Raw genomic sequence first — 27,713 nt, 5'->3', positions numbered from 1 at the left:
GTCATTCCCAAAAGCTGCATCCCCAGGAGCCCTCAGCCCCCATGGAGCAGCCAAGGGTCTGATCCCACACTGTGGCTGTTGGAGGATGTGGGAACACACAGGGTGTGCTGCCGTGGCTGCGTCACCTGGGGTGACACCTCTGGGGTTGTCCTGTCCCTTGCCCAGGGGTCCGGGAGGAGCTCCAGCCCCAGCTGAGCTCTGCCTCCCTCCCTCCTGCTCTTACAGGAGAGCCTGGGCCGTGGGCTGCTCCCTCAGCACCATCCCTTGGGCAGTGTGCCAAATTTTGCCCAAACTTTCTAAGGGAATTTGCACGTGGGATGAGACAAATGCTGGAATGTTGGGGCTGGAGGGAGTTTGGGTGTGTGGGACCCTCCGGGGCTGGGCTGCCCTCCTGCCCCTCCCTGTCACCTGCTGATCACCTTGCAGGGTTACACTGCTGCTCCTGCAGGTATTTTGGGGGATATTTTCCCTTTTTCCCCCACCCTCTGCAGGTAAATCCAGCAGCAGCAAATCCTGCCTGGAGCCAGAGGACACTGAGGACCTGCTGCCCCTCCCTGTAGCCATGAATGTGCTCCACAGGGAATGGTGTGGGGTGTGCAGTGGGCAAAGTCCTTTTCCAGGCAAGGGACAAGCCTGGATGTTGGGAGATGCACAGCTGGATGTGGGGTGTGGTGTCTGTGCCAGGTGTCTGTGCAGGATTTGGAATTCCCTGTGGTTTGCAGCCCTTCTGGGTGCCAGGCAAGGAGCAGGGCAGGATCTGGTGCTGGTGGACTTGGGAGATGGCTGGAAATGTCCCCAGGAGCTGGGAGGGGTTTCCAGCCAAACTTGGTGGTTTGGGATGTGTGCCCTGAGTGGTGAGGAGACAATTCCACCCTGGCTCATCCCAGCTTTGGCATTTGCTCCTCACACTGCTCATCTAGGTGGGGTCTCCATGGGTCCTTGTCACCCCAAAATGAGCCCCATCAGGCAATTCCATCCTCATCCCCTATTTTCCCATCCCTGGCTCCAGCTGTGGTGCATAAACCCACTCTGGTGCCAATGTGCAAACCCCACCATCCCAACAGAGAATCGGTTTGGATCCACTCCACTTCCCAACCTCCTGCTTGCTGATGACACCCAATAATCTCCCACCTGGCACCAGGGCAGCAGCTTGGGCTGCTTGGTTGGGGTCTGGCTGCTGCTCCGTGTCCCAGGTGAGTGGATGATGCCCAAAATCTGCATTTTTCCACCCGGATTAATCACATCAGGCTTTGTCAATGGAAAAATTACCTCATCATTGGCACTGGCAGGTGGTGAGAGCAGCAGACTTATTCAATATTTAAGAAAGCTGCATTGCAGAGCTCAGGAGGCTGGAGGGAGAAATAGGTTGCCTGTGTCAGTGTCTGCTGCTGGAGACAATCTCTGCAGGCATCGGCTGGCAAGCTGGTGGAGCTCACTGGAAAAACCTCACCCTTACCCTGGGAGCTTGGAAAAGATGGAATTTTCTCTCTTCTCCCCGGGTTTGGCATTCCCAGGTGGCTCGAGGGGTGCCTCTTTGTGCTGGGCTCCCTGCAGGTGTCCAGCTGTGGGTGGCTCTGGTCCCTGCAGCGCCGTGGGGTGAGATGGGCTCATTCCATGAGCATCCCGCTGCCTTTCCAGCCCTCCCCCGGCTGCTGGAGGGTGAATGGGACCTGCTGACTCCTGACACTGCACCTGCAAACTGCTGACACTGCTCCTGCCAGGTTTTGGGTGCTGGAGGTGAGCCCAGGAGTGAGAGGGACCCACGGGGGGAGTTCGGTCCCATTTTATTAAAGCATGGCCAAGGCCACGGGCTCTGTCACACAGCAGCAACGGAGCAGCGTGGTTGGAGTCATGTGGCCCTTCCTCAAGGCCAGAAATTAAGACCTTCTCTTGGAATGAAGGAGAACGTTTCCCACGTGGAGAGGAGCACTCCTCAATTTTTACCTTTGTCTGTGAATTATCCTGTGGGCCCAGGAGTGAGAGGGACCCACGGGGGGAGTTCGGTCCCGTTTTATTAAAGCATGGCCAAGTCCACGGGCTCTGTCACACAGCAGCAATGGAGCAGCATGACTGGAGTCATGTGGCCCTTCCTCAAGGCCAGAAATTAAGACTTCACTGCTATTCCTGGCTCTGCCCGGGACCTGCCGCCTCGGCGCCGGCGGGAGCTGCCAGCATCCCTCGGAAAACCTCGGGATGAGGCAGCTCCTCCCATCCCCAGCGACACCAGGGCAGCAGATCTGGGACCCTTCGGGGTCAGCCAAACCCTGGAAGGTCTTGGCACCCTCCTAGGTTGGGATATTTCCATTTCATTAAGGAAATGCTGCTGCATCCCATCGATCCCCACTTGGATGGCCACATCCTGGTGCTCAGGAGCCAGGATCTGGCAGAGGGGAGGGGAAGAGCCACCCTGAGCTGTTATTTTGTTCTTTCCCATGTGCTAAAAATGCTGGAAGAAGCATTAGGGCAAGCGGGGGTAGTTGCTGGAAGTAATGCAAAGTAGATTTTCCAAATCTATTATTTATAGGTGGAGAAAGGGATTGTGTATTCCTCCAGGAGCAGCAAAAGCAGAACAGAACACTCGTGGCCTCGCTCTTATTAGCACAAAGTTCCAGTTGGACAAGAGTTTTCCTTCCTGATCCCTCTTGGCTAAGAAAAAAACAGGAATTTTCCCCTCTTTTCCCCAGCTGAAGGGTTGGGGTGGACATTCCTGCCCCGTGTGACCTTGGGACAGTCCCTTCCCCACCTGCATCTCCCCAAAAATGGGTGGAGGCGTTGTGGTGCTGCCCTTGCTCCCTGCTCAATCTGTGCCCACCCCGGGACCCCCGGGATGTTTCATTCCCAGCGGGAATTCCGTGCTGCAGTGCGGATTGTGGAGGTGGTGGGGGGGACTTAAATGAACAATTTCCTTCGTTAAGTGACCTTGTTAATCAGAGCCTTCTGCTTTGGCACGGGAACAGGCGCTGTGTGAACCAGCAGAGCACTAATTACCCACGTGCTTCACTTCTCCTGCTTTTCCAAAAATACTTTTTTACATCCCCAACTTTTCCATGAAGCCAAGGTGAGCCTCAAGCCTCCACAAATCCTCGGGGAGTGATGAGAAACTCCTGCAGAACATTTTTTCCTTTTTTTTTTTTTTTTTTTTTGGGAAAGTTGGGTGTTTTTTCCTGGCTTGGAGCTGGGGCAGTTTTGCAAGCTCCCGTTTTCCATCATTTCCTTGGTATAATCTCCCCAGTTTCTCTGCTGGAGTTTTGCTGGAGTTGTTTTGTGCCCTACACAGGTGCATTAACCAGTTTGGGCAGAGCTCTGGTCCTGCTGGGATGCTGATTTTGGGACCTGCTGGGATGAGGGGAACTGAGACGTCCCTTCCAGGCAGAGAGGAATCCAAGGCAGCGTCATTCCAGGGCAGCAGGATGGGAAGGTGAATGATCCATGGGCTGGGGGCAGCCTGCTTGTCCATGGCTGGACTCTGCAGAGGGGTTTTTTATGAATCTTTTAGCTCTGCTGCAGGCAAATCTATCAAATCCCTGGTTTTCCCTCAGATGAGGTGACGGATGAATGGATCCATTCATCCCCATCCCCCTGAACTGAGTAGGAGCAAGGTGGAGGGGTAAAACCCCTCAAAAAATGGGAATAAAGCAACAATCAGACTGTGGATTCGACATCCATTGGTATTTTAAGGAGCAGGGTTTGAAGAACCCTCTCTGGATGAGCCTTTGGAGAGGAGTGGACAGACCCCCCTGTTTGAGTCCTGGTGCTGTGTTTTCCCTCGTGGATCCACTTGGCAAAAGCTTCAGTAAACCAAAACGAGAAAGGAGGAGGTTTTTGGTTTGGTTTTTTTTCCAGAGGGAATGTGGTGTGGGAAAGGACAGCGAGGCGTGCTGGAATCTGGGGAGAAAGTTTCCTTGTTTGCAGCTGTTTCTCTGGAATGGATCCCCCTCTTCCCTCCTGGCTCTGAAGCCTCATAATTAATGTGAGGTTGGGGCTTCATTAATTACATCCAGGCTGTGCTGCCCTCATGGGAAGGAGGTGACTGGAGGCTCCTGTGTCTCAATATCCAGACTAAAGTGACATTCCTGCTCCAAACCCTCTTAGTCCCACAAACAAAGCCTTTCCCAGCGTGACTTCTAGTGATTTTTTTGTTTTTGGTTTTTTTTTTTCCCCTACAGCCTGGCTGGAATCTCCATTTCTTCACTGGCATCAGGGAGCAGAGCTGTTGAAGTCCCTGCTGTGCCACGTTGGTGACACTCAGAGGGGCACTGGTGTCCCCAGCCTGGTGCCCGGGCTGGCGGGCGATGACCGACGCGGTGCTGGGCGGCTCCTCAGACCGGTGGATGTGCCCCAGTGACAGGACCATGTCCCTCCGAGCCAGGTGACAGCAGGGCACAGGGACGGCCCCAGGGTGGGTGGTGATGCCACTTTTCCCCGTGGGGACACCGGGAGTTGGTTCAGTGCTGTTGCACGGGGACGTTTTGCTGGGTTTGATTCTAAACGCCCTGAGCGGGGTGGTGGGGACAGAGCTGGGGTGTGCAGGGACCTGGTGCTGTCCCTGTGTCCTGTCACCCTGCAGGGTGATGCCACTCTGGAGCACGTCTCCAGCCTGGATGGGGGCTGGGTTTGGTGCCTGGAGGTTTGGAGTTGCTCTTTGGGGACACTGGGGCTCCATGGGGAGGGACCCTGAGGTGGGAGGTGTCACTGGCTGGGCTCTCCTCGTCCCTGCTCTCACCTAATCCTTATTCCCTCTCTTTCCCTGTGCTTCCCAGCAGTGAGAAGGAGCAGTAAGTATCTTTTATTTTTCACTTATTCCTCTTTTCCTGCTGCTTTGATGGTCTGGGAACAGGAAAAAACTGGGTTTGGATGCAAAAAAAAATTAAGTTTGGGAAGTGTCACACAGGGTTTTAATGAACTCAAGGCTCAAAGCCATGTGGGTCTGTTAATCCAGAGGGGAAAAGAGCCAGGAAAGGTCTTTGGATGAGCAGAAAGGTGAGGAACATTTGCCTTTTGCACCCCTGAGTGGCAGACGTTACCCTGTCACCAGGTTAGCACTGCCTGACGCCCAGGCTGGGAGACAGGATCTTTGGGAATGATGTTAGAGGGACAAACACTCCCATATTTGGAGAAATGTTCCCAAAAAAAAAGCCACCCACTCCTGTGCCACCACCCTGGTCCCGTGGCTGCCAGGCAAACCTGGAGCTGCAGGGTGCCAAAGGAAAAGTGCAAATAATGGGAATGGTTCTGAAAAGGAGTTTTCCCTCTGTATGAAACCAATATTCCCATATGAAACCACCTAAAAATGGAGATCAGAGCTCCCAGCCATGGGTGGGGGCTCATTGCAGGCTGGATGGGGTCTGGAGGATGGGGAGGTGCGCTAGGTTTAGGATTTGGAGGATGAGGAGGTGGGCTGGGTTTGGGGTTTGGAGGATGAGGAGGTGGGCTGGGTTTGGGGTTTGGAGCATGGAGAGGTGGGCTGGGTTTGGGGTCTGGAGGATGAGGAGGTGGGCTGGGTTTGGAGGATGGAGAGGTGGGCTAGGTTTGGGGTTTGGAGGATGAGGAGGTGGGCTGGGTGAGGGGTTTGGAGGATGAGGAGGTGGGCTGGGTTTGGGGTTGGGAGGATGAGGAGATGGGCTGGGTTTGGGGTTTGGAGGATGGGGAGGTGGGCTGGGTGAGGGGTTTGGGGTTGGTGCCTGGGCACAGCCGGGGCGGGGATGGACCCGTGGCTGGATCCCTGTCCCCGCTGTGCCCGCAGGCTCCCGGCGGGATGGGCGGCACAGCCCGAGCGGCAGCGCAAGGGCGAGGAGCTGACGGATGAGGAGAAGGAAATCATCAACCGGGTGATCGCCCGTGCCGAGAAGATGGAGGAGATGGAGCAGGAGCGCATCGGGTAAGGGGGGCTGGCGACACCGAGGGACACAGCAGGGACACAGGGACCCCGGGGCCGCGGCAGGAGGCTCTGCTTGGCTGCTTTCCTGGGCAGCAGCCTCTGCACTGCGGTGCTTCTCCTGGAAGGAGCTTGCGGGGATCTTTGGGCCCCGGCCAGGAGGAACCTGGGAGGGAGCGGCTCCGGGAGCCTCGGGGGGCTGGAGCCTTCTGTTCTCATCCCGGGTTTTTTTTTCAATGGAAAAGGGATCATTGGTAGCAGCTCACTGCTCACTGAGCCAGAGCACGGAGGAGTTTGGTGCTGTTGTGGGATGGATGAATCCCGCTCTGGAAGGAGCTGTGTGAGGCTCAGGAGGGCTGAGTGATGCTCACTCGGGGCTCTGATGCTCGGGTTTGCCAGGCTGGCCTCTGGCAGGGAGGCAGCAGTGGTGCTGGCCCTCAGCTGGCCAGGCAGCTTCAGGGAGCTGCTCACGGAAATCCTGATTTTCTGGGATTTTTCTTTTCTGGGTCCTGGGGTCCCCAGGGCCACTGGTACCTCATTTTTCACCAGAGGCATTCCTGGTGCCCATGAAGAGGGAGGGAAGTGCCCATGTTTCCTTTCCTGCCAGGTGAAACGAGCTAAGGGCGAGGTATCCATCCCCTTCCTCTGCTGGGGATGGTTTTCCAGAGGGGATCTCCATTATCCCGTTGGAATCTCCATAATTCTCTTTTCCTGACAGAGGAGCACTTTCTTCTCACTGAGTTTAAGCATCCACCACTCCTTTTTTCTTTTCCCAGCAGGGAAAACACTCAGCCCCAGGCAGGAGCCACACTCCCCACTGCTTTGGGAAGTGCCAAATTCCCTCTCACAGCTCATGGACACTTTGCTGTCCCTTAAATATTGGGGTTCTCTGACTGTGGAGAAGATTTATTTCCTCATTTTCCAGAAATCCTTGCTTAGGATTTGAACATCCTGGGAAGGTTTTGCCTCTCCAGGGGCTGCTCTCCCTGCCTGGGCTCGGCTCCTGCCCCGTGGATGTGCTGCTCCCTGGGGCTGGAGGTGCCTCCAGGGCTCGGCATCACTTTCTACCACGCAGCGCTTCCCCCTCTCGGCTCTTTGGCAGAAGCCGGGTGAGAGCGGCTCTCTCTGAGTTTGGTGATTCACGCCCAAGAAGAGCTCGCAAGCAGCTTTCCCTGGCGTTTCCCTTTCCCCGCCCGGCAAGAATTCCTTCCCAACGCGCGCGATGCTCCTTGGATGAGCCGCAAATCATCTCGGGGAGAGATTTATTTCGTACAGCTGTTTTCCAGCCCTTCCCTTTGCCGAGCCGGAGGAGGTTTGCTCATCCTCATTCATGAAAAGCCGGGCGGAGGGGCTGGGAGCCGGGAATTCTGGCGGATGTGCAGCCGCAGCTGATTCCCCTCCTGCGAGGAGGAGGAGGAGGAGGAGGCGTAGCGGGAGCCGTGCCAGCCCCTTTGTGTTTGTTGGCTTGCACAACAAGAGCTGTAGGATGTTCAGCCCCTACAGGGAATGTGGGACAGCGGCTGGATCAGCCTCGCAGGGAGTCGGGAATCATCCGCTCGGGTGTTATCCAGGATAGCTCATTCTGTTAGAATAAATATATTATCTAAAATAATCCGGGTTTGCCAGGCTGGCCTCTGGCAGGGAGGCAGTGGTGGTGTGGCTGGCCCTCAGCTGGCCAGGCTGCTTTAGGGTGCTGCTCATGGAAAGCCTGATTTTCTGGGATTTTCTGGGGTTTTTCTATTCCTGCAAAGGGAAAAATTAATCCATTAGAACTCACCCAGAGAAGCTGTGGCTGCCCCATTCCTGGAAGTGTCCAAGGCTATGTTGGAGCAACCTGGGATAGTCGAAGGTGTCCCTGCCCATGGCAGGGGTCCTTTCCAACACAAACTGTTCCATTATTCCATGAAAACTCTGTTTCTGGTTAATATAAGGAATAGCTCACACGGAGTGAGATTCCAAAGGGGGAATATGTGGTGAATACTTGGATTTGCCTCAATAAGTGGAGGTGTTTGAGGAATTCATTTGAGCTTTACACCTAGTCCTTGAGGAATCCTCAATCCCACAACCAGGGCTGTGGATGAACCTCCTCATGCCTCAAACCCTTCCCAATTTTTTGCCCTCCATCTCCTGTATCCTCCACCCCACCAGCCCCTTGTCTTGGGAACAAATCGATGCCTCTCGTCGAGCTGTTGTTTGTGGAATTGGACTTGGTGTCAAACCCAGCTCAGACTAATCCTGTGAGGGAGTATTTTTAGCTCTGAGGGTGGATGGATCCCGTGGGATACGTGAGCTGGATGCTGATGAGGCCTGGAGGACAGGGACGCTTGGTGTGGGGGGGAATTTTTGTGTCTCGTGTCTCGGAGAAGGACAGGAGGAGCTGGAATCATCCTGAACATGACACAGCAGGAGCACGTCAGGCTGGAGCTGCTGGGTGATCAGGATCTTCCTTTGGGATGAGGGACTCAGGGCTGGAAGTTTTTGGGAGAAGGGATCATCCATGTGGGCAGGGATGGATCCGTTCTTGTCTGTGCTTGGGGGTCTCATGGTGGCTCTGGTGGCACTCTGGTGACACTGCTGCTATTCCAGCTGCAATCCACGAGGATCCTGTTCTCCAGCTGCCACAGGAGCACCTGCAGGCACTAATTGACTCCGTTCTGCATCTCTAATTGGGGGCCATCAATAACCCAGCCAGGCTGCTCACTGCCTAATGAGCTCCAGCACGCTCCTGGCATTGAGGGAAGATCTGAAACCATCCCAAGGTGGCAATGGATATTTCTGGAGAGCACGGAGCTGGCTCTCCCAGAGGGAAGGTGACAGCTGGCTCCTGGCTCTGGCCATGGCCCTGTGGTCCCCTCTCAACGTGCAGTGGCCTGGCTGTGTCCCCCTGGGTCCCACCTTTGCTCCAAGAGGAGCAGCTCTGCAGCAGGATTAGATTTTAATTTAACTCGGCTGCTCATGGCTGGGATGACACAGGGATAACTCAGGAGCAGATGGAAGTCCCTGGGGATTAAATCATTAACCTCAGTGGCAGGGAAGCTGTCTGGGGACCACAGCCTGGGATCTCCATCCCTGTGTGCAGACAGCACAGAGATAAAATTCAGGCTCAAGGCAGGACAGGGAGCCTCTGGTTACTGGAGACAGCTAGGAGCCTCTCCTGGGATGCCAATTTCTGGAGGAGATGAGGTCCACTTGTGACCAGGGGACAGCTTGTGCTGCTGGAGATTTTGTGGGGGTTTGGTTGCGCTTTCCCCTCCAAAAACCCCCTCCTCTCTTATTTCCAAGACTGCAAAAATTCCCAGCCTGCTGGAGCACATTCAGCAAGCACCTGGATGAGCATGGGATGGGATATTTGGAAAAACTCTGTGGGTCTTCCCTCTGTGGGTGAGGGCTCAGCACTGGGAAAAGCCCCAGTGGTGCTTTACCTTTAGCTCCCTGCCCACTTGGAGGGGAGGAAAATTGCTTCTCATTTCTCATCCCAATTTTAATTATGTTTCCCTTAATCTGGAGCTTGGCTGCTTTTCTTGACCCTTTTCCACCAGGAAAATGAGCTTTAATTTAATATTCATCCCTTTAAAGCACACGATTTCCCCACGGAGACGAGGCTGGGCTTCATTCTGGAGGCTCTTGGTGACCTCCTTTGTGTTTCACTGGAATTTTTTCGCCATGGATGTGGTGGCTGAGCCCATCCCTGCTGCTTCCTGCAAGGCACTGAGGAGCGAGTGGATCATGGTGGCCTGGATCAGGTCCTTCCTCCTGGATCAGGTCCTTCCTCGTGGATCAGGTCCTTTTCCACCATTTTTGCTGCATTAAAAATCCTCCCTGCCATAATTTAAAGCCCATTAAGGACATCTTGGCCATTAATTTTTGCAGTTCTGATGAATATTTAAACACGGCAAACTCCTGCTCCGTTGTTTAAGCCTCATTTCCTGGGATCATCAGCACTTGATTCTGGTCACTCTGTCCCTCTTCCCACCCCTCTTCTCCTGCTGCAATGCTGAGAGTTCCATGGAATCATCATTTAGGTTGGAAAAGACTTCTAAAGCCATGGAATCCAACCCTAAACCCAGCTCTGCCAAAGCCACCACGGGCTCTGTCCCACCCAGGACTGAACCCAGCCCAAGGGACCCCTCATCCCTGTGGGATCCTTTCCTGCCACAGACCATGGGGAATGTTTGGATGTGCTCCAGGGATGTCCCTCACTGCCCACCTTCCCCCTCCCAAACCCCAATCCTGGGGCTGGGCTGATTTCCATCACCAGGGGCCGTTTCATGGCTGTTATCTCAGGTGCAACATTGCAGATAAAGCTTCTCCTCTCTCTCCCATCGGTGCCTAATCCCTGTAATCCCTGTTTCCCTGGCAGGTGAGGGATCTCTCCCCAGACCAGGGCTGTCCCTGAGGGCTGGGCTGAGCCAGCTCCCTGCCACCGGCTCCAATTAATCCACTCCCCGATTTTTTTTTAACAATTGGAAGGATGTTTCCCAGGGAGTTGAAGCGCAGATCGTGGGGAGGAAGATGCTGCTGGAGCCGTGGAAGGCAGAGGGACGAGCTGGAGGATGGTTGTGTGCAATAAAAGTGAGGAGGAAATGATCTCCAGTGGAGAGAAAAGCTTTTGGGAAGGTAGAAATCTCATTCCTGGTGAGGGCAGGGCTTCCCTTGGTTATTAATGGGAGAACGGGATGGATTTGCATCTCTGGAGATGCTGGATGGAGCTGGAAACAAACCTGGGCTTTTTTTCCTCCCAGTTATTGTCTTTATCAGGAGCTTCTCAGCCCAGGGGTGTGGGCACAACCCCCCTTTCTTCCTGCCAGGTTCACACCAGGACTTTAAATTGAACTTTTTCTAGAGTTCTCTCCCAGCAGCGTTTGAGTCATGGGAAAAAAAAAAAAAAAAAAAGCCCAATTTCTCCCTCTTGAATGGATGTTTTAATTAGGGAAATGTACTTGGCTTGCAAGTGGTGCCACAGGTGTGTCCTGGCTGCTGAGCTCTTCCAGTGGTTCAAAAATCCCATTTAAGGAGCAGCTTGTGCTAAATGAGAGCCTGGGAGAGATTTTTGCAGCTAAATAATGAATCTCTTGAAATGCAAAGGCTTTTTCCTCTTTTTTGCTTTTTTTTTTTTTTTTTTCCTCCCTCCCTTTGATTGTGCCATTTGTTCCAGTTTCTATAATAAGTTTGTTTGGGCTTGCAGATTTCCAACTGGAAGCTGCTTTGCTTGGAGCTCCTGCAGCTCAGAGGGAGGAACTGCAGGGGATATGGGGTTTGTCCATGAATAAAAGAGGTTTTTTCCCTCAAAATGCTCCCCCTTGGTGAGGTGGGGGATGATAAAAGCTGGCTGATGTGGGGATCATGCATTCCATGGGATGTGGGCTGGGGTTAATTGCTTTTAAATAACGCTTGGGGAACAGCCAGGATCCAGGTTTTAATTGGAATTGCTGGCTGGGTGTTTGTGGGGTGATGCAGCTCTGCTGGATTCTCTGGGATTTCTGTGTTTGCCACAGGCTCTGGAGCTTGGGAAGGCACCAGGGGCGGATGGTGGCTCCAGAGCTGGGTTATTCTCTAGGGAGGAACCACCTGTGGATGTGAAGGGCAGGGATGGACCATGGCACCTCTCAAGTAAATCCCAGAATGGTTTGGGTTGGAAGGATCTCAAATCTCCTCTCATTCCATGGGCAGGGACACTTTCCACCAGCCCAGGTTGCTCCAAGCCCCATCCCACACTGGAGCAGGAAGCTTCTCCCTGACGTGGGAAAGCACAAAATCCCCTGGCTGTGTCCTGAGGGTGCTGTCTGTCAGCACAAGGATGAGAACCAGGATTGCTGCATTTCGAGCCCCCGTGCTCCCGGTGCTGGCAGGAACTCGTGATCTCTCCCATCTGCTGTCTGGTGACACCAGAGCTGTGAAAACAGAGCCTTGTGCCCACTGCTGGCTCTGTCTGGCTCTGCTGCTGCCCACCCAGCCCGGCTTCCAGCTGGGAACAGGCTGCAGGTTCATCTGGAAGTGGCAGGAGGCGGCTCCGCAGCCCAGCGGAATCGGCCCCGCGTGGGGAGCAGTGGGAGATTCCTGGCTGGGTTTTGGCAGAGCTGAGGTTTTAACATGGCTTTGCTTGGGTAATTTGTGGAATTATGGGTCCGCATCCCTGAGCGTGGCTGGGCTTGGTGGCTTTGAGATGTCCCTGTGGACTGCAGTGAAGCCTTTTTGGGCTGTGATGTCCTAAAATGCTTCACTTTGGGAAGAAATTCCTCCCTGGGAGGGTGGCAAGGCCCTGGCACAGGTTGCCCATCCCTGGAAGAGTCCAAGGCCAGGATGCAAGAGCCTGGTCTAGTGGGAGGTGTCCCTGCCCATGGCAGGGGTGGAACTGGATGATTTTAAGGTTCCTCCAAACCAAAACCATCCCATGCTCGTATAATTTCCCCTCCTCGTGCTGCCGTTCCTTTATTTGTCTTTTCCCCATGGAGCCCATGAATTTGGCTGTCCAACCCCAACCCCAGGGTGTGTGCAGGGAACCTGTGGATGGTTTATGAGCATTTCAGAGGCCCTGGCAGCCAAGTCACCACGAATCTGAAGCTGTCACCCCTCGTGGGAAAACGCCTTTCCAACACCCGCGTTTTTTTTCCGCCACAGCGCCGTCGGATTTGGGTCAGGCTGCCACGGGGGGCTGCTCCCTCCGGTGGGCTCGGGTCTCCTCCTCCCTTTCTTCGTTCCTTCCCCGCTGAATGACATAAATAATGCAGCTTTTTTGCCTTGCTGTGCTATTTTTAGGGCCAGGATTCTGGGTTAGCTGAGCGCACGACGCCGACGCCAGCTCCCGTCTGCTCGCAGCTCCTTCCTGCTTTCCAAACTCCTTCAGCCAATGCTGCCTTTCCAAAACTTCCTCAGCTGGTTTTGGTTTTTGGGTTTTTATTTATCTTTGCAGGAACCAGGTGTGTTTTCACAGCCTGACCTCCAGTGGGCCTTCATGTCAATGCAAGAATTTCCATCAAATATACACAACATTATTTTTCCTCAAATAATAAGAACATTTATTAATTAATTAATTCACTCCTCATTAGAGGCCTTCCAGGATCTCCTCCTTCAGCTCTTCATGGGCAGCTGCCGGGACTGGGTGGAAAGGTTTCTATTTAGGGACAAGTTGCTCCATGCAAAGCTGCTGCCTTGGATGGATTTTCCATGTCCATGGAGCTGGGGCTGGTGCCACCTCTCTGGCAGCATCCCTGGAAGTCAATATTGTGCCATATAAACCTGTTGGAATCCTATTTCCCGCTGGGATGTGATTATTATTTCTTATGGGATTATTTCCCATAGCTGGAAAGGGAGAAGCTCCGTGGGGAGCAGCACCTGGAAAAAGAACAGCCAGAACCAAGGCAGCGGCTGCCCCCGGGGAGTGGGGCCTGTCCCCGTGTCCTGCCCTTTTCCTGGCATTCCCTGTGCCCTTGCTGACATCCCTGTGCCCTCTGGCAGGCGCCTGATGACCCGGCTGGAGGACATGCGCCGCAGCGTGCTGGGGGACGGCGTCAACCGCTGCATCCTCTGCGGGGAGCAGCTGGGGACGAGGGGCTCCGCCTGCGTCGTCTGCGAGGACTGCAAGAAGGTGAGACTCCCCCTAAAGGTGAGACCCCCACCCCCCAAGCCCCACAAACCCCCCCAGCCCGGGGCCACCGTGGATTTTGGATGCTCGTTTCCATAGCCCGGCACCCCCAGAGTCACTGGTGGTCGTGCAGGCACAGCTGTTGCTGCTGGTGTTGGGGACACTTTGGTGGCACCGGTGACACTCAGATCTTTGTTTTGCCCGCAGAACGTGTGCACCAAGTGCGGGGTGCAGACCACCAACAACCGGCCCCAGGCCATCTGGCTCTGCAAGATCTGCAGCGAGCAGAGGGAGGTGCGTGTGGCCCCTGTCCCCTCTGTCCCCTCTGTCCCCTCCCCACACCTCTGAGACCGGACTGACTCAACCTCCCAAAGGCCTCCAGCACCACCCAGCCTCGCCCAGCGTCTGTTTGAGCATGGTTCTTACAGGAGGGTTTTGTTTTCTACACAAAATGATGTTTTATTTCATGAAAACAGGGGTTTGGGAGTGCAAGGGGCTGTTGGTGCAGAGATTGGCTGCTGCGGCATGGGCAGGGGAGTTAATTGATTCATTAACTAGCGGGATGGGCTGCAGGGTGGGGATGTGGGGTCGCTGGAGGAAGCCCACGGTGGCGTGAAGCCCTGAGAGGCCCCATCCTGCTCCCGCAGGTGTGGAAACGCTCCGGTGCCTGGTTCTTCAAGGGTTTGCCCAAGCAGATGCTGCCACAGCCGATGCCCGTCAGCAAGAAGGGACCCCAAACCCCGAGAGAGCCCTGCCCGGCCGAGCCGCCCACCCCGGACCCCAAAATCCCTTCCCGGGCACCCACCCGAGGTAGGTGACAGCGGGGGCTGCCCCCGAGCACTGCCAGCGAGGCTCTGGGCTCCTTCCCATCCTCAGCAAGGGAAAATTCTGGGGAAAAAGCATCCGGAGCAGTCGTGTGGCTGCTGCCCGTGTGCTAAAGGGGATAGCAATGGAGCCTGGAGAGGGTTTATCCAGGATTTCCAGGCGGGGTTGCAGGACATCCTCGAACAAAGCAGCCCCGGGTGGGGATCAGGGCTGAGGGTTTGGGACGTGGTGATGGGGAAGCCTTGAAAAAATGAGGATAAAATACCGGGGAAACAGTGGCTTTGCATCCCGGGATGGGGTTGGGGGTGCGTGGGCCGCAGCTTCACCCCCTCTCGCTCTGTTTGTGCCCCCAAGGCCAGGCGGATGCCGAGGACACCGAGGGTAAGCACCGGCCTTTGTCCCCTCCCCGTGCCGAGCCCTGTCCCTGCCTCCTCCTCTTCCCAAGGCGTTTTCCCACCCAGTTTCCCCACGGGATGCTGCGGCAGGATCTCTCCTTGCTGCTGCTGCCGCCCACCCTGCGGGGGGCCCGGGTTATTCCAGGGCTTCCCCACCTCCCGCACACGCCGGGGCTGAGCCGCTGCCGTTCTCGAGCCGCCTCCGTGGGTGGTGGGACCTGCTGGGAGGGGCAAGTGGTTTTTTTTGGGTTTTTTTTGGTTTTTTTTTTTTTTTTTTGCTGTTTTTTAACCAGAAATCCTTGGAAAACCTCCCGGGGAAAGTTTAGGATGCTTGTGGGGGCTTGTCCCGGTCTGTGGGGGACGGAGCAGCCCAGCCTTGTGCTGTGCACAGGAGGCAGAGCAGGGTGAGGATGCAGCAGTGGCTTGTTCTGGTTATTCCTTGCGCCCTCCGGCACTTCCAGTGGTGGAATCATTCCGTTTGGAAGAGCTCTCAAAGCCCATGGAGTTCAGCCATTCCTCCAGCACTGCCAAGGCCACCACTGAGCCATGTCCCCAAGGGCCACATCCACGCTTGCTGTTAAATCCCCCCACAGGGATGGGAACTCCTGGGCAGCTGTGTCAGGGCTGGACAATCCTTCCAGCGAAGAAATTTTCCCTAATATCCAACCTAAACCCCCCCGGGCATAACATGAGGCCATTTCCTCTTGTCCTGTTACTTCTTGCCTGGGAGAAGAGCCCGACCCCCACGTGGCTCCTGACAGGGAGATGTGGAGAGTGAGGGGGTCTCCCTGGGAGTTCATTTTGGGTAACAGCCCCCAATTTCACACTTCCACATGGGGTGCCAAGGGGATGAGGATCCCTGATCCCCCTCCAACACCGTCTGCTCCTCATTTGGGTGATCATTAAGTTGGGAACAGCACAGTGGCTGCAAACCCTCCTCTTCCCTGGCTCCGTGGAAGAGGCAAAGAGGGGCTGGGGGAGCAGCTCCCGCCTGGAATGGTCCCCTCCATCCCACCCTTCCTTTAGCCCGGGTTCTGATGCCCCCAGCTGATGATCTCCCTCTTCCCGTGCAGCAGCAGTTGGGGAAAGCACTTAATTAAGGCGATTTAATCACGGTGCCGTTAAACCTCCCAGCCCCACGGGCAGCTTTTATTAATCCACGGCTCCTGGAGTCGGGAAGGCTTTGCCAGCTCCGCACGTCCCTGCCGGTGCTCAGCATGCTCCTGCCGTGCCCATGATTTTCCTACAGCTCCCTTGGAAAATTATTTATTGCACGGCTCTCTCTGCACCACGGGGCTCCTGCTCCTGGATGCTCATTTCCCCCGCTCCCTGCTCTTCAGCATTCCCGGTGTTTTTCCCTCTCTCCCTCCTCCTTTCCCCCCACAATCTGTTGAGTTCCGATTTGTCCTCACGCCCGGTGACCCTGAGAGCCCAGCCAAGGAGAAACAGCCCATTTATGTCACGGCAAAGATTTATCCCTGGCGTCTCCAGCAGCAGCCAGGTGAGCGCCGAGACCTTTCCCGTCACGTCCGTGGGGTCGCAATTCATCACCCCGGAGCGCTGGGCTGGGATTTATCCGCTGGGTGATGGAAGGGAGAGGCAGAGGCAGCTGCCACGGCTGTCTCCTTAATAAATGGGAGATGATCAGCAGAAGGGAAATAGGATCCCCCCTCCCAATCCCAGGAATGTGGAGCTGTGGTATCATCAAGGGTCTGAAGGGTGCTGAGGACCAGGTGATGGATACCTCAGGCCTTATTTTCCCGTGGGACTCTTGTGTCCTTGGGGATTTCCTGAGCAGGTTTGATGGTGCAGAGCCCTCCTGCCGCAGTGCCCGGAGCTCGGAGGTGCCGCTGCGGTGGCCGTACCCATTGTCCCCCCGCTGCTGGCACCCAGGCTGGGGACGGCAGCTCGCTTTTCCAGCCTCACTGCTCCGTTCTTCCTCTCCCTGCAGGCACCGACGGCACAGCGGCCGCCCGGGGGAGCCGCAAAGCGGCCGAGGGCCGGCCGGGTCCGTGCGGCAGCGAGGACACCGCTGGGGACAGCGACAGCCGCGACTACGCTGCCGAGAGCGGGGTCAGCAGGAGCCCCGGTGAGAGCGGCGCTGCTCCTGCATCCCGGCACGGACAGATGGGGGGACACAAAGCCGGGAGCCATCTGCGGGTGCTCTCTGCTGATCGTCCCCCGCTCCTTGCAGGTGTGAAGAGAACCAACTCCGTGCAAGGCCAGCGGCCACCCCCGCCGGCCAGCGCCGCTGGACCTGCCCCGGCAGCCGCAGGTAGGATGCGATGGGAGCGCGGCCAAGGCGTCCGGTCCCTGGGGACACCGCACGGGCAGGGACTGCGGCTCAGCAGGGTGGGAGAGGGCACCAGGGGATGTCGCAGGCGGTGATGCCACCCACCTCTGTCCCCAGCGCCGGCGGCCGCAGCGGCAAGGCCGGGTCCCGGGGGTCCCGCCCGCTTCCCGGAGAGACAAGGTAACCCCGGGCCGGCTGCGGGGGGCTGGGGGCAGCGCGGGCCGGGGGATAACGGGGTCCCTCCCGCAGCGAGCCCCCCGGAGCCGGCCCGCGGCGCCGCCAGGGAGGAGCGGGGAGGGGGCTTTGCCGTGCCCCCCGGCAGGGAGGACAGGCCAGCCTGGCAGCCCCCTGCTGCCACCCAGCCCCCGCCCGCAGCCGCGGCCCCGCAGCGGCAGCAGCCCCGCGAGGAGGAGGAGGAGGATGCCAACAGCTACGACTCGGATGAAGGCAGTATGTAGCCGGGAAGGGAGGGAGGGAGTTTTCTTTGGGAAATGTGGGATTTGGAGGAGGTTGTTGGCTGGGCGCGACTCGCATTGGAAGGCGGTGGGTGTCCAGCAGGGAAAGTCCTTGGGGAATGATGCTTCCCAGCGGGGCTTGGAGCTGGGGGGGGATTTGAGGGGGAGGATCTGTGGTAGAACATCCTGGGTGGGAAGAGCTGCTCGGGGTCGGGATCGGGTGCTTGGATTGGAGCAGCTGATGCCCTCTGTGCCTGCTTTTTCATCCCTGGGATGAAGAAGCACGAGCCTGAGCTGGTTTCCAGGGAGCCAAGACTGGAGCCAGGTGCTGAGCCCAGCCTTGGGAGGAGCTGCTGTCCCCAGCTGGAGCATCTCCTCAGGGGTCAGGGTGGAATTGCTGTGGGAAGGGTTGGCAGGGTTATTCCTCCTTTGCCTGGAGAATATTGGAGTCAGCTCCAGAGCCCCAGGCTGCTCTCCCTGGGCAGTCCCTGCCCTGCAAAGCTGTGCAGAGCTCCTGAATCCGCCTGGATTTGCGGCGGTTTGGCCGCTGCCAGCACAGTGTCACTGCATTAAACAGCTTTTACGTTTGACCCGCAAATCTTTCTAATTATTACTAATCGGGGATGATTAAATGCAGTTATTGGCTGGGGTTTTAACGAGGTTGTTTCCTCCTCCTCCTCCTCCCTCTCTGTCAGCCACGCTGGGAGCTCTGGAGTTCAGCCTGCTCTACGACCAGGACAACAGCTCCCTGCACTGCACCCTCATCAAGGCCAAGGCAAGGGCTCCTCTTTTCCCCTCCTTTCTCCTGATTTAAATCCATCTGGCTCCCAGTTTCTCTGGTACAATGGGAAGGAAGCCATGTGGCTGCTGGCAGAGGCTGCTCCCTTGGGAGACTCCAGGCACAGCTGCTCCTGGCTGGGGAGGGTTGTGAGGCTTTTTCTTGTGTGCCTCCAAGAGATCTGTGGGAGTGGTGATGCCCTGGAACAGTCCTCCCAGAGAAACTGTGGCTGCCCCATCCCTGGAAGTGTCCAAGGCCAGGCTGGACAGGGTTTGGAGCAGCCTGGTACAGTGGAAGATGTCCCTGCTTGTGGCAGGGGGTGGAACTTGGTGATATTTGAGGTCTCCTCCAACCCAAACCATCCTGTGGTTCCACAATGCTGACTTTTCCTGGGATGGGTTGGTTCAGCACATCCTGGCACCCACAGCTGCTCAGGACAGAAGCTCTTGGGTCACTGAACACATTTTCTCTTTGCGTTTTTCATGGGCAGATTTTTCTCTTCCTTGTCTTTGCTCTAGGAGAATTCACATCCTATGTTTCCTTTATCCTTTTTTAGGGCTTAAAACCAATGGATTCCAATGGCCTGGCTGATCCCTATGTGAAGCTGCACCTCCTGCCCGGAGCCAGCAAGGTGGGGCTTTGCCAGGTTTGGTGCTGGGGATGGAGCAGAGGTTTCTCAAATCCCCCTCAGTTCAGATTTTCCCTGTTGATTTCTCTGCTTGCTGCTGTTTTCCCTGGGGATGTCTCTGATGCTCCCAGATGCTCTCCCAGACCCAAGAACAGCTCATCCTGCAGGCAGGAATCTGCTCAGGGATGGAGGGAAGCTCCAGAGGAGGCATTGCTGTTAATGCATCACAAAACATCTGCCCAAAAAATCTAATTATGCCCAGGGTTGGAATTATCCATTTGCTTGGAAGCTGCAGCACGTTCTTGCTAGAGCTGTGGGGGAAACTCTGGCTCCATCATGGAAATTCCTGGAAATCTCCCTCCCCAGCCCAGCTGAGCTGATCTGGGTGGGCAAATCTTGAGGAAGGAATGGCCACCAGCAGTGCTGGCTCTTTCGTTAGAAGGTGCAGCAGAGTTCTGCTCAGAGGAACCAGGAGCAAAACCAGGGGAAAATTGATAATAAAGTAATTGGATTGATTTTACACCTGTGCTTTATGCACAGGAACACCTGGTCTTGTTTGGAGGAAATCCAGGTGGGATGTTGGGAATTGCTTTGATTTCTGCTGCTCTCGTTTGCTGATATTTATTTATTTTTTTTTTTAATTTTGAATGTGTGGCTGTGAAAGACACACAAGCAAGTGACAGCTCCTCAATTCCCCACTGTCACCTCTTTTAGACCACGAGAGCTGTGACTTGAGCACATCCACATCCCACATTCTGCCCTGGGCACCTTTTCCCCTCTTCTTGAGGGAATAAACCCCAGGGAGTGACAAAATCCAGGCTCTCCTGGCTACCACATGTAACAAAATCCCCGGTGCTTGTGCTAAATTCCACTTTGATGCTCCCTGGGAGCTCACCATCACCCAGCTGTGCCAGCTGTGATGGGGGATCCCTGCCAGGAGCTGGGATTTGGGCAGGGAGGAGTCCTGGGCTGCGATTCCCCTGTGTTTGTCTGACCCCACAGTCGAACAAGCTGAGGACGAAGACGCTGCGCAACACCCGGAACCCGGTGTGGAACGAGACCCTGGTGTACCACGGCATCACCGACGAGGACATGCAGAGGAAAACCCTCAGGCAAGCCCAGCACGAGCCCAGGGGTCCCACGGGGTGGGGCTGTGGGGGTCCTCACTCACAGCACCACCCCCAGGAGGGCAGGGGGGGTTAGGGCTGTGAGAAATGCAGTTTTGGGTTAAAATCGACACGAATTTGGTCATTTGGATGGTTCTTTGGAGAGAGGAGAGCTGGCATTTTGACATTGTAATTTAATAGTAAATTGTTGATTACACTATGATTTTTATCATCATAGAGATGTGCATCTCTGCTGATTTGACAATAGCCCAGAAAAAAAAAGTCCATATAAATAACTCTTAAAATTTATGTCTTTTCCCCCCCGCAGAAAACTTCCACCTCTTGATTTCTTGCCCCATCACAAAGCAAATATTAAAAATGTTGATTTTTTTTTTTTTTTGGCAAGATAGAATTTGGGTTTTGATGGCTTTTGTTCAGAAGAAATCCAGATCAAGGGTGGGTTTGGGTGGTTTTGTTTTGCTTTTCCCTCCCCGCAGGAATGGGTTTGGCTCTGGAGCTGGGCACTGCTCCAGCCTGGTTGATGTTCCCTTTTCCCTCTTCCCTCCAGGATCTCCGTGTGTGACGAGGACAAATTCGGCCACAACGAATTTATTGGAGAAACCAGAGTTGCCTTGAAAAAACTCAAAGCCAACCAGAAAAAGAACTTCAACATCTGCCTGGAGAGAGTAATACCAGTGAGTGTCCGTGAAAATTCCTTCTGTTCCCCTTGGAAATGGCACCTGAGGGATGCAGGGATGGGCTGGAGGGGCTGGAGGTGCCTGACTTCCCTGGCACCTTTAGGAGTTGCATTCCCACCTGTGCCTGGGCTGATGTGACATCCCAAGATGATAAGAGATAAGAGCCTGGTGGGAATTCATGGGAAGTGACTCCAGGGCCTGCTCCTGTTGGCTTTGTCAGCCCCTGGGGATGGATGTCACCGTGCAGGAGGGGACAGCTTGCTCTGTCCCTCATTGAATCCACTGGGACGGGGTTGATGGAGAAGATGGACATTCCTGAGATCCCTCCACTTTGGAGTGCAGTGCAGGAGCTGGGCTGCCTGCATTCCCAGGTGTTTTTGCTCTGGGATGTGCCTCTCCCAGTCATTCACGGCAGTCTCCTTGTCCCTTTCCCATCCCAGACGAAGCGTGCCGGAACAACGGGCGCATCCCGTGGGATGGCTCTGTACGAGGAGGAGGTGAGTCCTTGGAGCAGGACAAGCTCCACCCACATCCTTTCCACCATCCCTCGTGTACAACCCCATTATCCCCCAACATTCCCTGACATCCATCCCATCCCGTTTTTCCTCCTCCACGTGGAGTTTTCCCGTTTTTCCTCCACGTGCACCTCTGGCCGCTCCTCCCGCAGGTGGATCGCGGCGGGGACGTGGAGGAGCGCGGGAAGATCCTGGTGTCCCTCATGTACAGCACCCAGCAGGGCGGGCTCATCGTGGGCATCGTGCGCTGCGTGCACCTGGCGGCCATGGACGCCAACGGATACTCGGATCCCTTCGTCAAGCTGTGAGTGAGCCGGGAGTGGCTCCGGGCTGGAATGGCTCCCTGCTGTCCTTCCTCTGGAGCCCTGGCACGGCACGAGCTGTCCAGCAGTGGTGGTGTCCTCCTTGTGGGTGGTGTTGACCCAGCCCTTGGGTCTGTGGCTCCCCAGAGCTCCCCAGGTGCCCAGATCCCTCGTGGAGAATCCCAGGATTGTTAAAGGCTGGAAAAGACTTCAGGAGTCCAAGCTTTGACTGATCACCTTATGTCTGCAAGCAGAGGGCACGGGGGGGATGTGGGGAGGGTTTTTGTGGTTGTGTTCGAGGGTCCCAGGGTGAGGGAAGAGAAGAGAGTCTTGACTCTGTGTTTCAGAAGGCTGATTTATTATATTATGATGTTATATTATATTGAAATGCTATCCTAAAACTATACTAAAAAGAATAGAGAGAAAGGATCCATCAGAAAGCTGGAATGGAATGGAATGGAATGGAATGGATAACAAAACCCCATAACTCTCAGAGACTCCACAGCTGGGCCATGGTTGGTCATTAAGTAGAAACAACTCACGTGGACCAATCACAGATGCACCTGTTGGTAAACAGCCTCCAGGCCACATTCCTCACCATCAGACAGTTAATTGTTCACATTTCTTTTCTGAGGCTTCTCAGCTAGAATAGGAGAAAAATCCTAGCAAAGGATTTTCATAGAATATCCCAGTGACAGGTTTGGGGCTGGTGCCTGACTTCCCCAGGATCCATAGGAGTGGGATTCCCACCTGTGACTCATCAAGGGACTCCAGGGACAGTGGAAGCTGGAGGACAGGGGGTCCTTCCCTCCACCTCTGGCCCACCCTGGCTGCAGGACAGAGGTGGCTCCACGTCCCTCCGTGCCCTGCTTGCTGCCCCATGGCTCCTGGGAATGTGGGGGAATGAGGTTTTTATTCCAACTTCATATGAGCTGCACCACAGAGAAATCCCTGCAGCCATTCCTGGTGGGGGTTTTGCTCCTGTTTTTTTCCTTTGCCTTCAGAAAAAAACCTCTGCTCTCCCTAAAACTCATTCAGTGACTCTCATGTCGAACATATTCTGCTCATCTTTTTGTAGCTCAGTGGAACTGAGCAGTTTCCCTTTCCAGTCTCTCTTTATTTGTTGTATTCTCCATTTCCACAAACAGAAGATGGTGGTTTTACATGTTTAAATCAGCTTCTAACAGAGATCTAATTAATCCCAGCTCTAAATTGAGTTCTGGATCTGCACAGCCGCAGCCCCACACTTTTCCCACATCCTCTGGAAGGTGGGAAGAGAGACTGGCCTTAAATAAATCTCTTCCAGCCCAGAAGCTCACTTTTTTAAGCTTATAAACTCCCACTGTTCTTGCACTTGAATTTTGAGCTGTTTTCTGTTGCCCCCAGTTGGCTGAAACCTGACATGGGCAAAAAGGCCAAGCACAAGACACAGATTAAGAAGAAAACGTTGAATCCTGAGTTTAACGAGGTATGGATGGATATTTTTTATATTATTAAATCAATTCGCTGAGCACTGTGTTGAGTGGAGGAGGTGGAAGACAAACTCCCCAAGGTTTGGCTCTTTGCTCAAGCTCCTTACCCACTCCTGTGCCCGGGAATATTTTGGGAATGACTTTGCCATGGCAGCACCACACACCCTGAAAGCTCCCTGCATCCCAGCTGGGGATGTGGGTGGGATGAGCGTTCCTGGGGGTGGAAATTTGAAATTCTCCACTGATGCTGCTTGGATGAGACAGCTGGAAAGGGCTCACGTAGGTGCTTGACTCCTGGAAAAGAGGTGCCACAGGGAAGGAGCGTTTTTCCTTCATTAATTATAATTTAACCATCCTCTCCTTGGATTTTGAACCCAGGCTGAGCAGAGATCAGGTCCAACCCTTTAACTGCAGCTTTTAGGGTGTGTTTTCCTTTGGGGTGTGACGTGGGCGCTCCCATTTCTGCAGGAGTTCTTCTATGACATCAAACACAGCGACCTGGCCAAGAAATCCCTGGACATTTCCGTCTGGGATTACGACATCGGAAAATCCAACGACTACATCGGTGAGCGATGGGCTGGGGGATTCTGCCCCCTGGGGCATGGCTTTGGTGGCTGGTTTGGGGTTTGCTCGATGGGAGGGGGGCCTGGGTCACCTGCCCAGGTGGGATGATGGAATCTGAAGGGTGTACCCCCCACACTTCCCCAATTTCAGCATCCTGAGAGGTCTTCTGGGCAGGAAAAGCACCTCCAGGCTTCTAATCTTCCGTTCGATTTTTGATCCAGGAGGTGGAAAAAGCGTTGCAGGGTGTGAGGTGTGTGCCCGTGGCAGGATCTCCTGGCACATCAGCACCACCTCTGGATACAAAGTCTGCTCTTCTCCCCTTTTCCCAGGCGGTTGCCAGCTGGGAATCACGGCCAAGGGCGAGCGCTTGAAACACTGGTACGAGTGTTTGAAGAACAAGGACAAGAAGATCGAGCGCTGGCACACCCTGCAGAACGAGAACCATGTGGCCAGTGATTAAAGGGAGCCTCTGCCCGGCCCTCCCTGCCCTCTGCCACGCCCCTGTAGGTCCCTGATGTCCCTGGTGTCCCGTCTTCCAGCGCAGCCACGCCTTGCTACAGCCTCTGATCCCAGGGTCCTCCGCCTCCTCCAAGCCCCCTCCATCCTCCCCTCCGCTGGAAACTCCCCCAGATCTTTTCTATTCTCCTTTATTTATTTTCAGCTGGGGGAGGGAGGCTGTCGAGTTCCCCTGGTGTGTAATTTTGGCAAGCAATAGTTCCCTCCTGACTGTTCCCTCCTGACTGTTCCCTCCTGACTGTTCCCCCTCCTCTCTCCCTCCCCGTCCCCGTGGCAGCGTTCCCGTCGCGTTTCTGACGCTCTGTGTCCCTCCAGCCTCCGCTCCGGCGTCTCCCCCCGGGAGATGGGAGTGCTGGGCTTGGGAGCATCAGCCTGTCCTTGCTTGTGTGATCTCAATACCTCAGTTGCAATAACGAAAAAAGCTCCTTGGCTTTGGTGTGGGTGTCACCGTCGCCTGGTGTCCGTGTCGTCGTGGTTAGGCCAAATCCGGTGTCACCGGCGTCATCCTACGAGTCCTGCTTGAGCTTCACCTCTGGTTCGGCCCACCTGAGCAGTGTTGTGGCACATCCTTTGCTGAGAAGATCCACCACCAACACCATGACAGCGACAAGGAGGGTTTAGGGAGCTCTGTGCTCGCAGGGGAGCAGGTTTGGGTTGGTTTCTGTCGTTTCTGGCCACCGCGGGTGGTTCCTCCACCCGAGGAATTTGGGGGTTCTGCTGCTGTAGGAGCCCAGGTGTTTTAGGGTTGTGACTACCTCCTCTTCACCTCTGAGCTGTGTAGTAGTGACTGGCCGAGCCCTGAAGGGGTCCCAGGTCCCCTCAGACCCCTCCTGCTTCCAAGGATTTGCTGTTCCTCGGGAGGGAAGCTGAAGGAGCTGCTGCTTCCCCCCAGCCCCCTGATGTGTGCAAGGATTATTGCTTTAAACCACCACAGCTCCTGGAATTAACTGGAACAGTCTGAGATCTTCCAAACTTGGGTTGTTTTGGTTTGGTTTTCTTTCATTTCCCCCAGTTTTCTGCACGAGAACCCTCAGCCTGCACTTTAAGGGTGGCCTGGAGCTGTTGCATCTGGTCTGGACAGCAGGAGAGCACAGACTGCAGCTGCTGGGCTCCGGAACCATTCCTTGGCTCTGGAACCATTCCCTGGCTCTGGAACCATTCCCTGGCTCTAGAAAACCCCAGGCCCTGTGGATAGGAGCACACTAAGCACATATGGAATGTATGGAATTTTTTTGTCACACTGAGCATGGTGTGTGAAACCTCTCCCCCCAAGCCCCCTGCCCCCTCTGCTGCTGCTGCCCTCTCTCTGAGTTGGATGAGTTCCGTTCTCCTGATATTTCCTTGATCTCCCCCCACCTCCAGCAGCACTTGCTGATGTGCCCTGAGTGTCCCCAGCCCTGGGTGACACAAACCCCTCTGTGCTGGGCTGGCCCAGCCTGGCACAGGCTCCCCCCTCCTTGGATCTCCAGGTGGGAAAAGCCAACCCAACCCACCCCAGAGGGTCCAGCCAGGGCTGGGAATCCTCTTCCATCACCCCAGGTGATGTGGTTGTGCTTGTGGCTTGGCTTGGTGTGGAAAGGAAGAGGACACCTGGAAATTTTCCACTTTTTAATGGAATTCTTGCCTCTGTGCTGGTCAGTGTGGCATCCCTGAGCCTGTCTGGCCAGGAGCAGACTGAAACAATCCTGTTTTTTTTGGACTGTTCCCCTCTGCATCCTGTGCTGAAGCCTCCCTGCTGCAGGCCCAGCTGAGCTGTGGGATGGTGGGATCCAGGAGCAATGGTTGGACTCTCCCTTTTTCAACCTTAATGACTCCAAGCTTCCACCACCCTTTCCAGAGGGATGGACCTGACCCAAACATTCCTGGTCATACCCAGAGCAGCACCTGGGCATGGAGCTGTGCTGGGGAAATGTGTGGCTGAGGGTAAAAAAAGCCTTTAAAAATAATTATTTAAGCAATTCCTTAATTTCTCCCAGTCCTGCAGCAGCCCAGCCTCCTTTGTATGTGCAGAACAATTCACTTAAGGTTGCCCTTACCCCATCCTGTATTCCCATTCCCTGTTCAGCCTGCTTTCTTTGGGAAAAGGGTACTCAGATCATCTCTTTGCACCTCCAAAAATCAAGTGCAACTTGCCAATCTCCTCAGTATCGTGCAAAACCACAGCCCTGGTCTCTGTCCCCTCCTCTTCTCAGTTTTTCTGATGGTAATTCCTGCCCTGAATGACTTCTTTTTGTTGTAAATAAAGCATGCACCTATGGATTGGGAATGGTGAAAAACAAACAAAAAAAAAAGCAAAAAAAAGAAAATTAAAAGCCTCTTCTACTGCTGTTTGCATTCAGACTCGCATGCAGTGATTTTACAGCCAAATATCAGTTTACAACTGTTAAAGACAAAAAGAAAACCTTACACAGGAATTAGAAATCCTCCAGTCTTCCGCTGCATGCAGCACAACATCCTCTCTTGATGTGGTATCTAATAAAGTGAGACTATTGGAAAAGAACAAAAAAACCCCAGATTTTTTTGCTTCTTTCATTCCCTGTGGGAACAGGAACCTCATGGGGTGGACAAAGGGCCTGGTTCTGGGAATTCCTGGTGGGTTTGGGCTGCTGGAATTGAGTTGGGCTGGAGATGTTGAGAAGTTTGGGGTGGGTTGGGAGAGAGATCCTGGGAGAAAGATCCTGGCTCCCCCGGCGGGATAACAGGAATTCCTGGGTTTGGGAATATCCTGGGTAAAACCGTGCAGGTTTAAATCATCCACAGGCTCCCCTCACTTGGTGCCTGGGGGTGAAAGCCCCGAGGAAAAGCAGGAGTGGTGGTGGGGGAATTTTTGTCCCTCCCAGTTCCCTCCGTCACCCCCAGTTTGGGGAGGAGGAGCCGCTCCCTCGGGGGGTGGCAGCTCCAACCAAGAAAGTATTTCCTTTTATTTCCTTTTATATCCATTTATTTCCTTTTATATACTTTTATTTCCTTTTATTTCCTTATTTCCTTTTATTTCCTTCCTGTCTTGGGGCGTTTTCAGGCTCGATCCCCAGGCAGGGCTGGTGGCAGCCCCGGGGTGGGGACATCCCCAGGGGGACCGGGGGCGGCGGTGGCCGGGCCGGTGGCGATGCCCAGAGACAGCAGCAGATGTCACTGGAGCTCCAGGCACGGAGCGGGGAGGAGGTGCCGGAAGGATGGTCCTGATATTTCCAGGAATTTGGGAAATTTTTGGGGCAATCGCACCCCGCTCCTGCAGCTCCTAACGCTCAAACCTTCAGCGGCAGGGAAGAGTCGAGGCTTTGTCCTCTTGGAAAAATGTTCCCAGCAGACTTAAAATTGAGCTTTAACTTCTTTTTTATTGTTTTTGTTTTCCAGCGTCGGGTTCTTCTCATTGATTTTCCCTCCTCTTCTCCATTTCCTGCCCAGCAGAGAAATCCCAGCGGAGGAATTCCAGCCCCATCCAAGACCTCCCAGCCCAGAAATCCAATCCAAGGGGTGCCAGCAGAGACCATCCAGCTCCAGATGAAGACTGGGATGAGGATTCTCTGGGATGAAGGTGCTGTGGTGGTTTGTGGATGAAGCAGAGCCAGCCGTGGTTGGTTGTGAATTCCTGCATGGAAAATTATTCCAAATAGGGATTCTGCTCAAATCCATAGGAATAAGAAAGGAACATTTATTCCCTCTAATTCCTATTTCTCTTCCCATTTTCTTCTCAGCCTCTCTCGGAGCA

At 54.8% G+C, this 27,713-nt stretch overlaps 1 protein-coding gene across 1 annotated transcript; it reads left to right on the top strand.

Moving 5' to 3' along the window:
• Nucleotides 1-4,292: 4,292 nt before the first annotated feature.
• RPH3A (rabphilin 3A) lies at nucleotides 4,293-26,506 on the top strand. The gene is made up of 20 exons (XM_041489113.1): nucleotides 4,293-4,369; nucleotides 4,764-4,775; nucleotides 5,744-5,878; nucleotides 13,331-13,460; nucleotides 13,665-13,751; nucleotides 14,105-14,267; nucleotides 14,637-14,663; nucleotides 16,629-16,766; nucleotides 16,872-16,952; nucleotides 17,088-17,150; nucleotides 17,220-17,420; nucleotides 18,121-18,200; nucleotides 18,760-18,834; nucleotides 19,834-19,943; nucleotides 20,506-20,632; nucleotides 21,076-21,132; nucleotides 21,303-21,454; nucleotides 22,839-22,920; nucleotides 23,393-23,489; nucleotides 23,818-26,506. The coding sequence occupies exons 1-20, from the start codon at nucleotides 4,293-4,295 to the stop codon at nucleotides 23,946-23,948; spliced, it is 2,025 nt and encodes a 674-aa protein (XP_041345047.1). The 3' UTR covers nucleotides 23,949-26,506.
• Nucleotides 26,507-27,713: the final 1,207 nt, after the last annotated feature.

The sequence above is a fragment of the Pyrgilauda ruficollis genome, unplaced genomic scaffold (assembly GCF_017590135.1).
Source record: "Pyrgilauda ruficollis isolate IOZ18807 unplaced genomic scaffold, ASM1759013v1 scaffold9, whole genome shotgun sequence".
NCBI classification, from domain to species: domain Eukaryota; kingdom Metazoa; phylum Chordata; class Aves; order Passeriformes; family Passeridae; genus Pyrgilauda; species Pyrgilauda ruficollis.
This window is presented reverse-complemented; position numbering and strand designations above follow the sequence as displayed.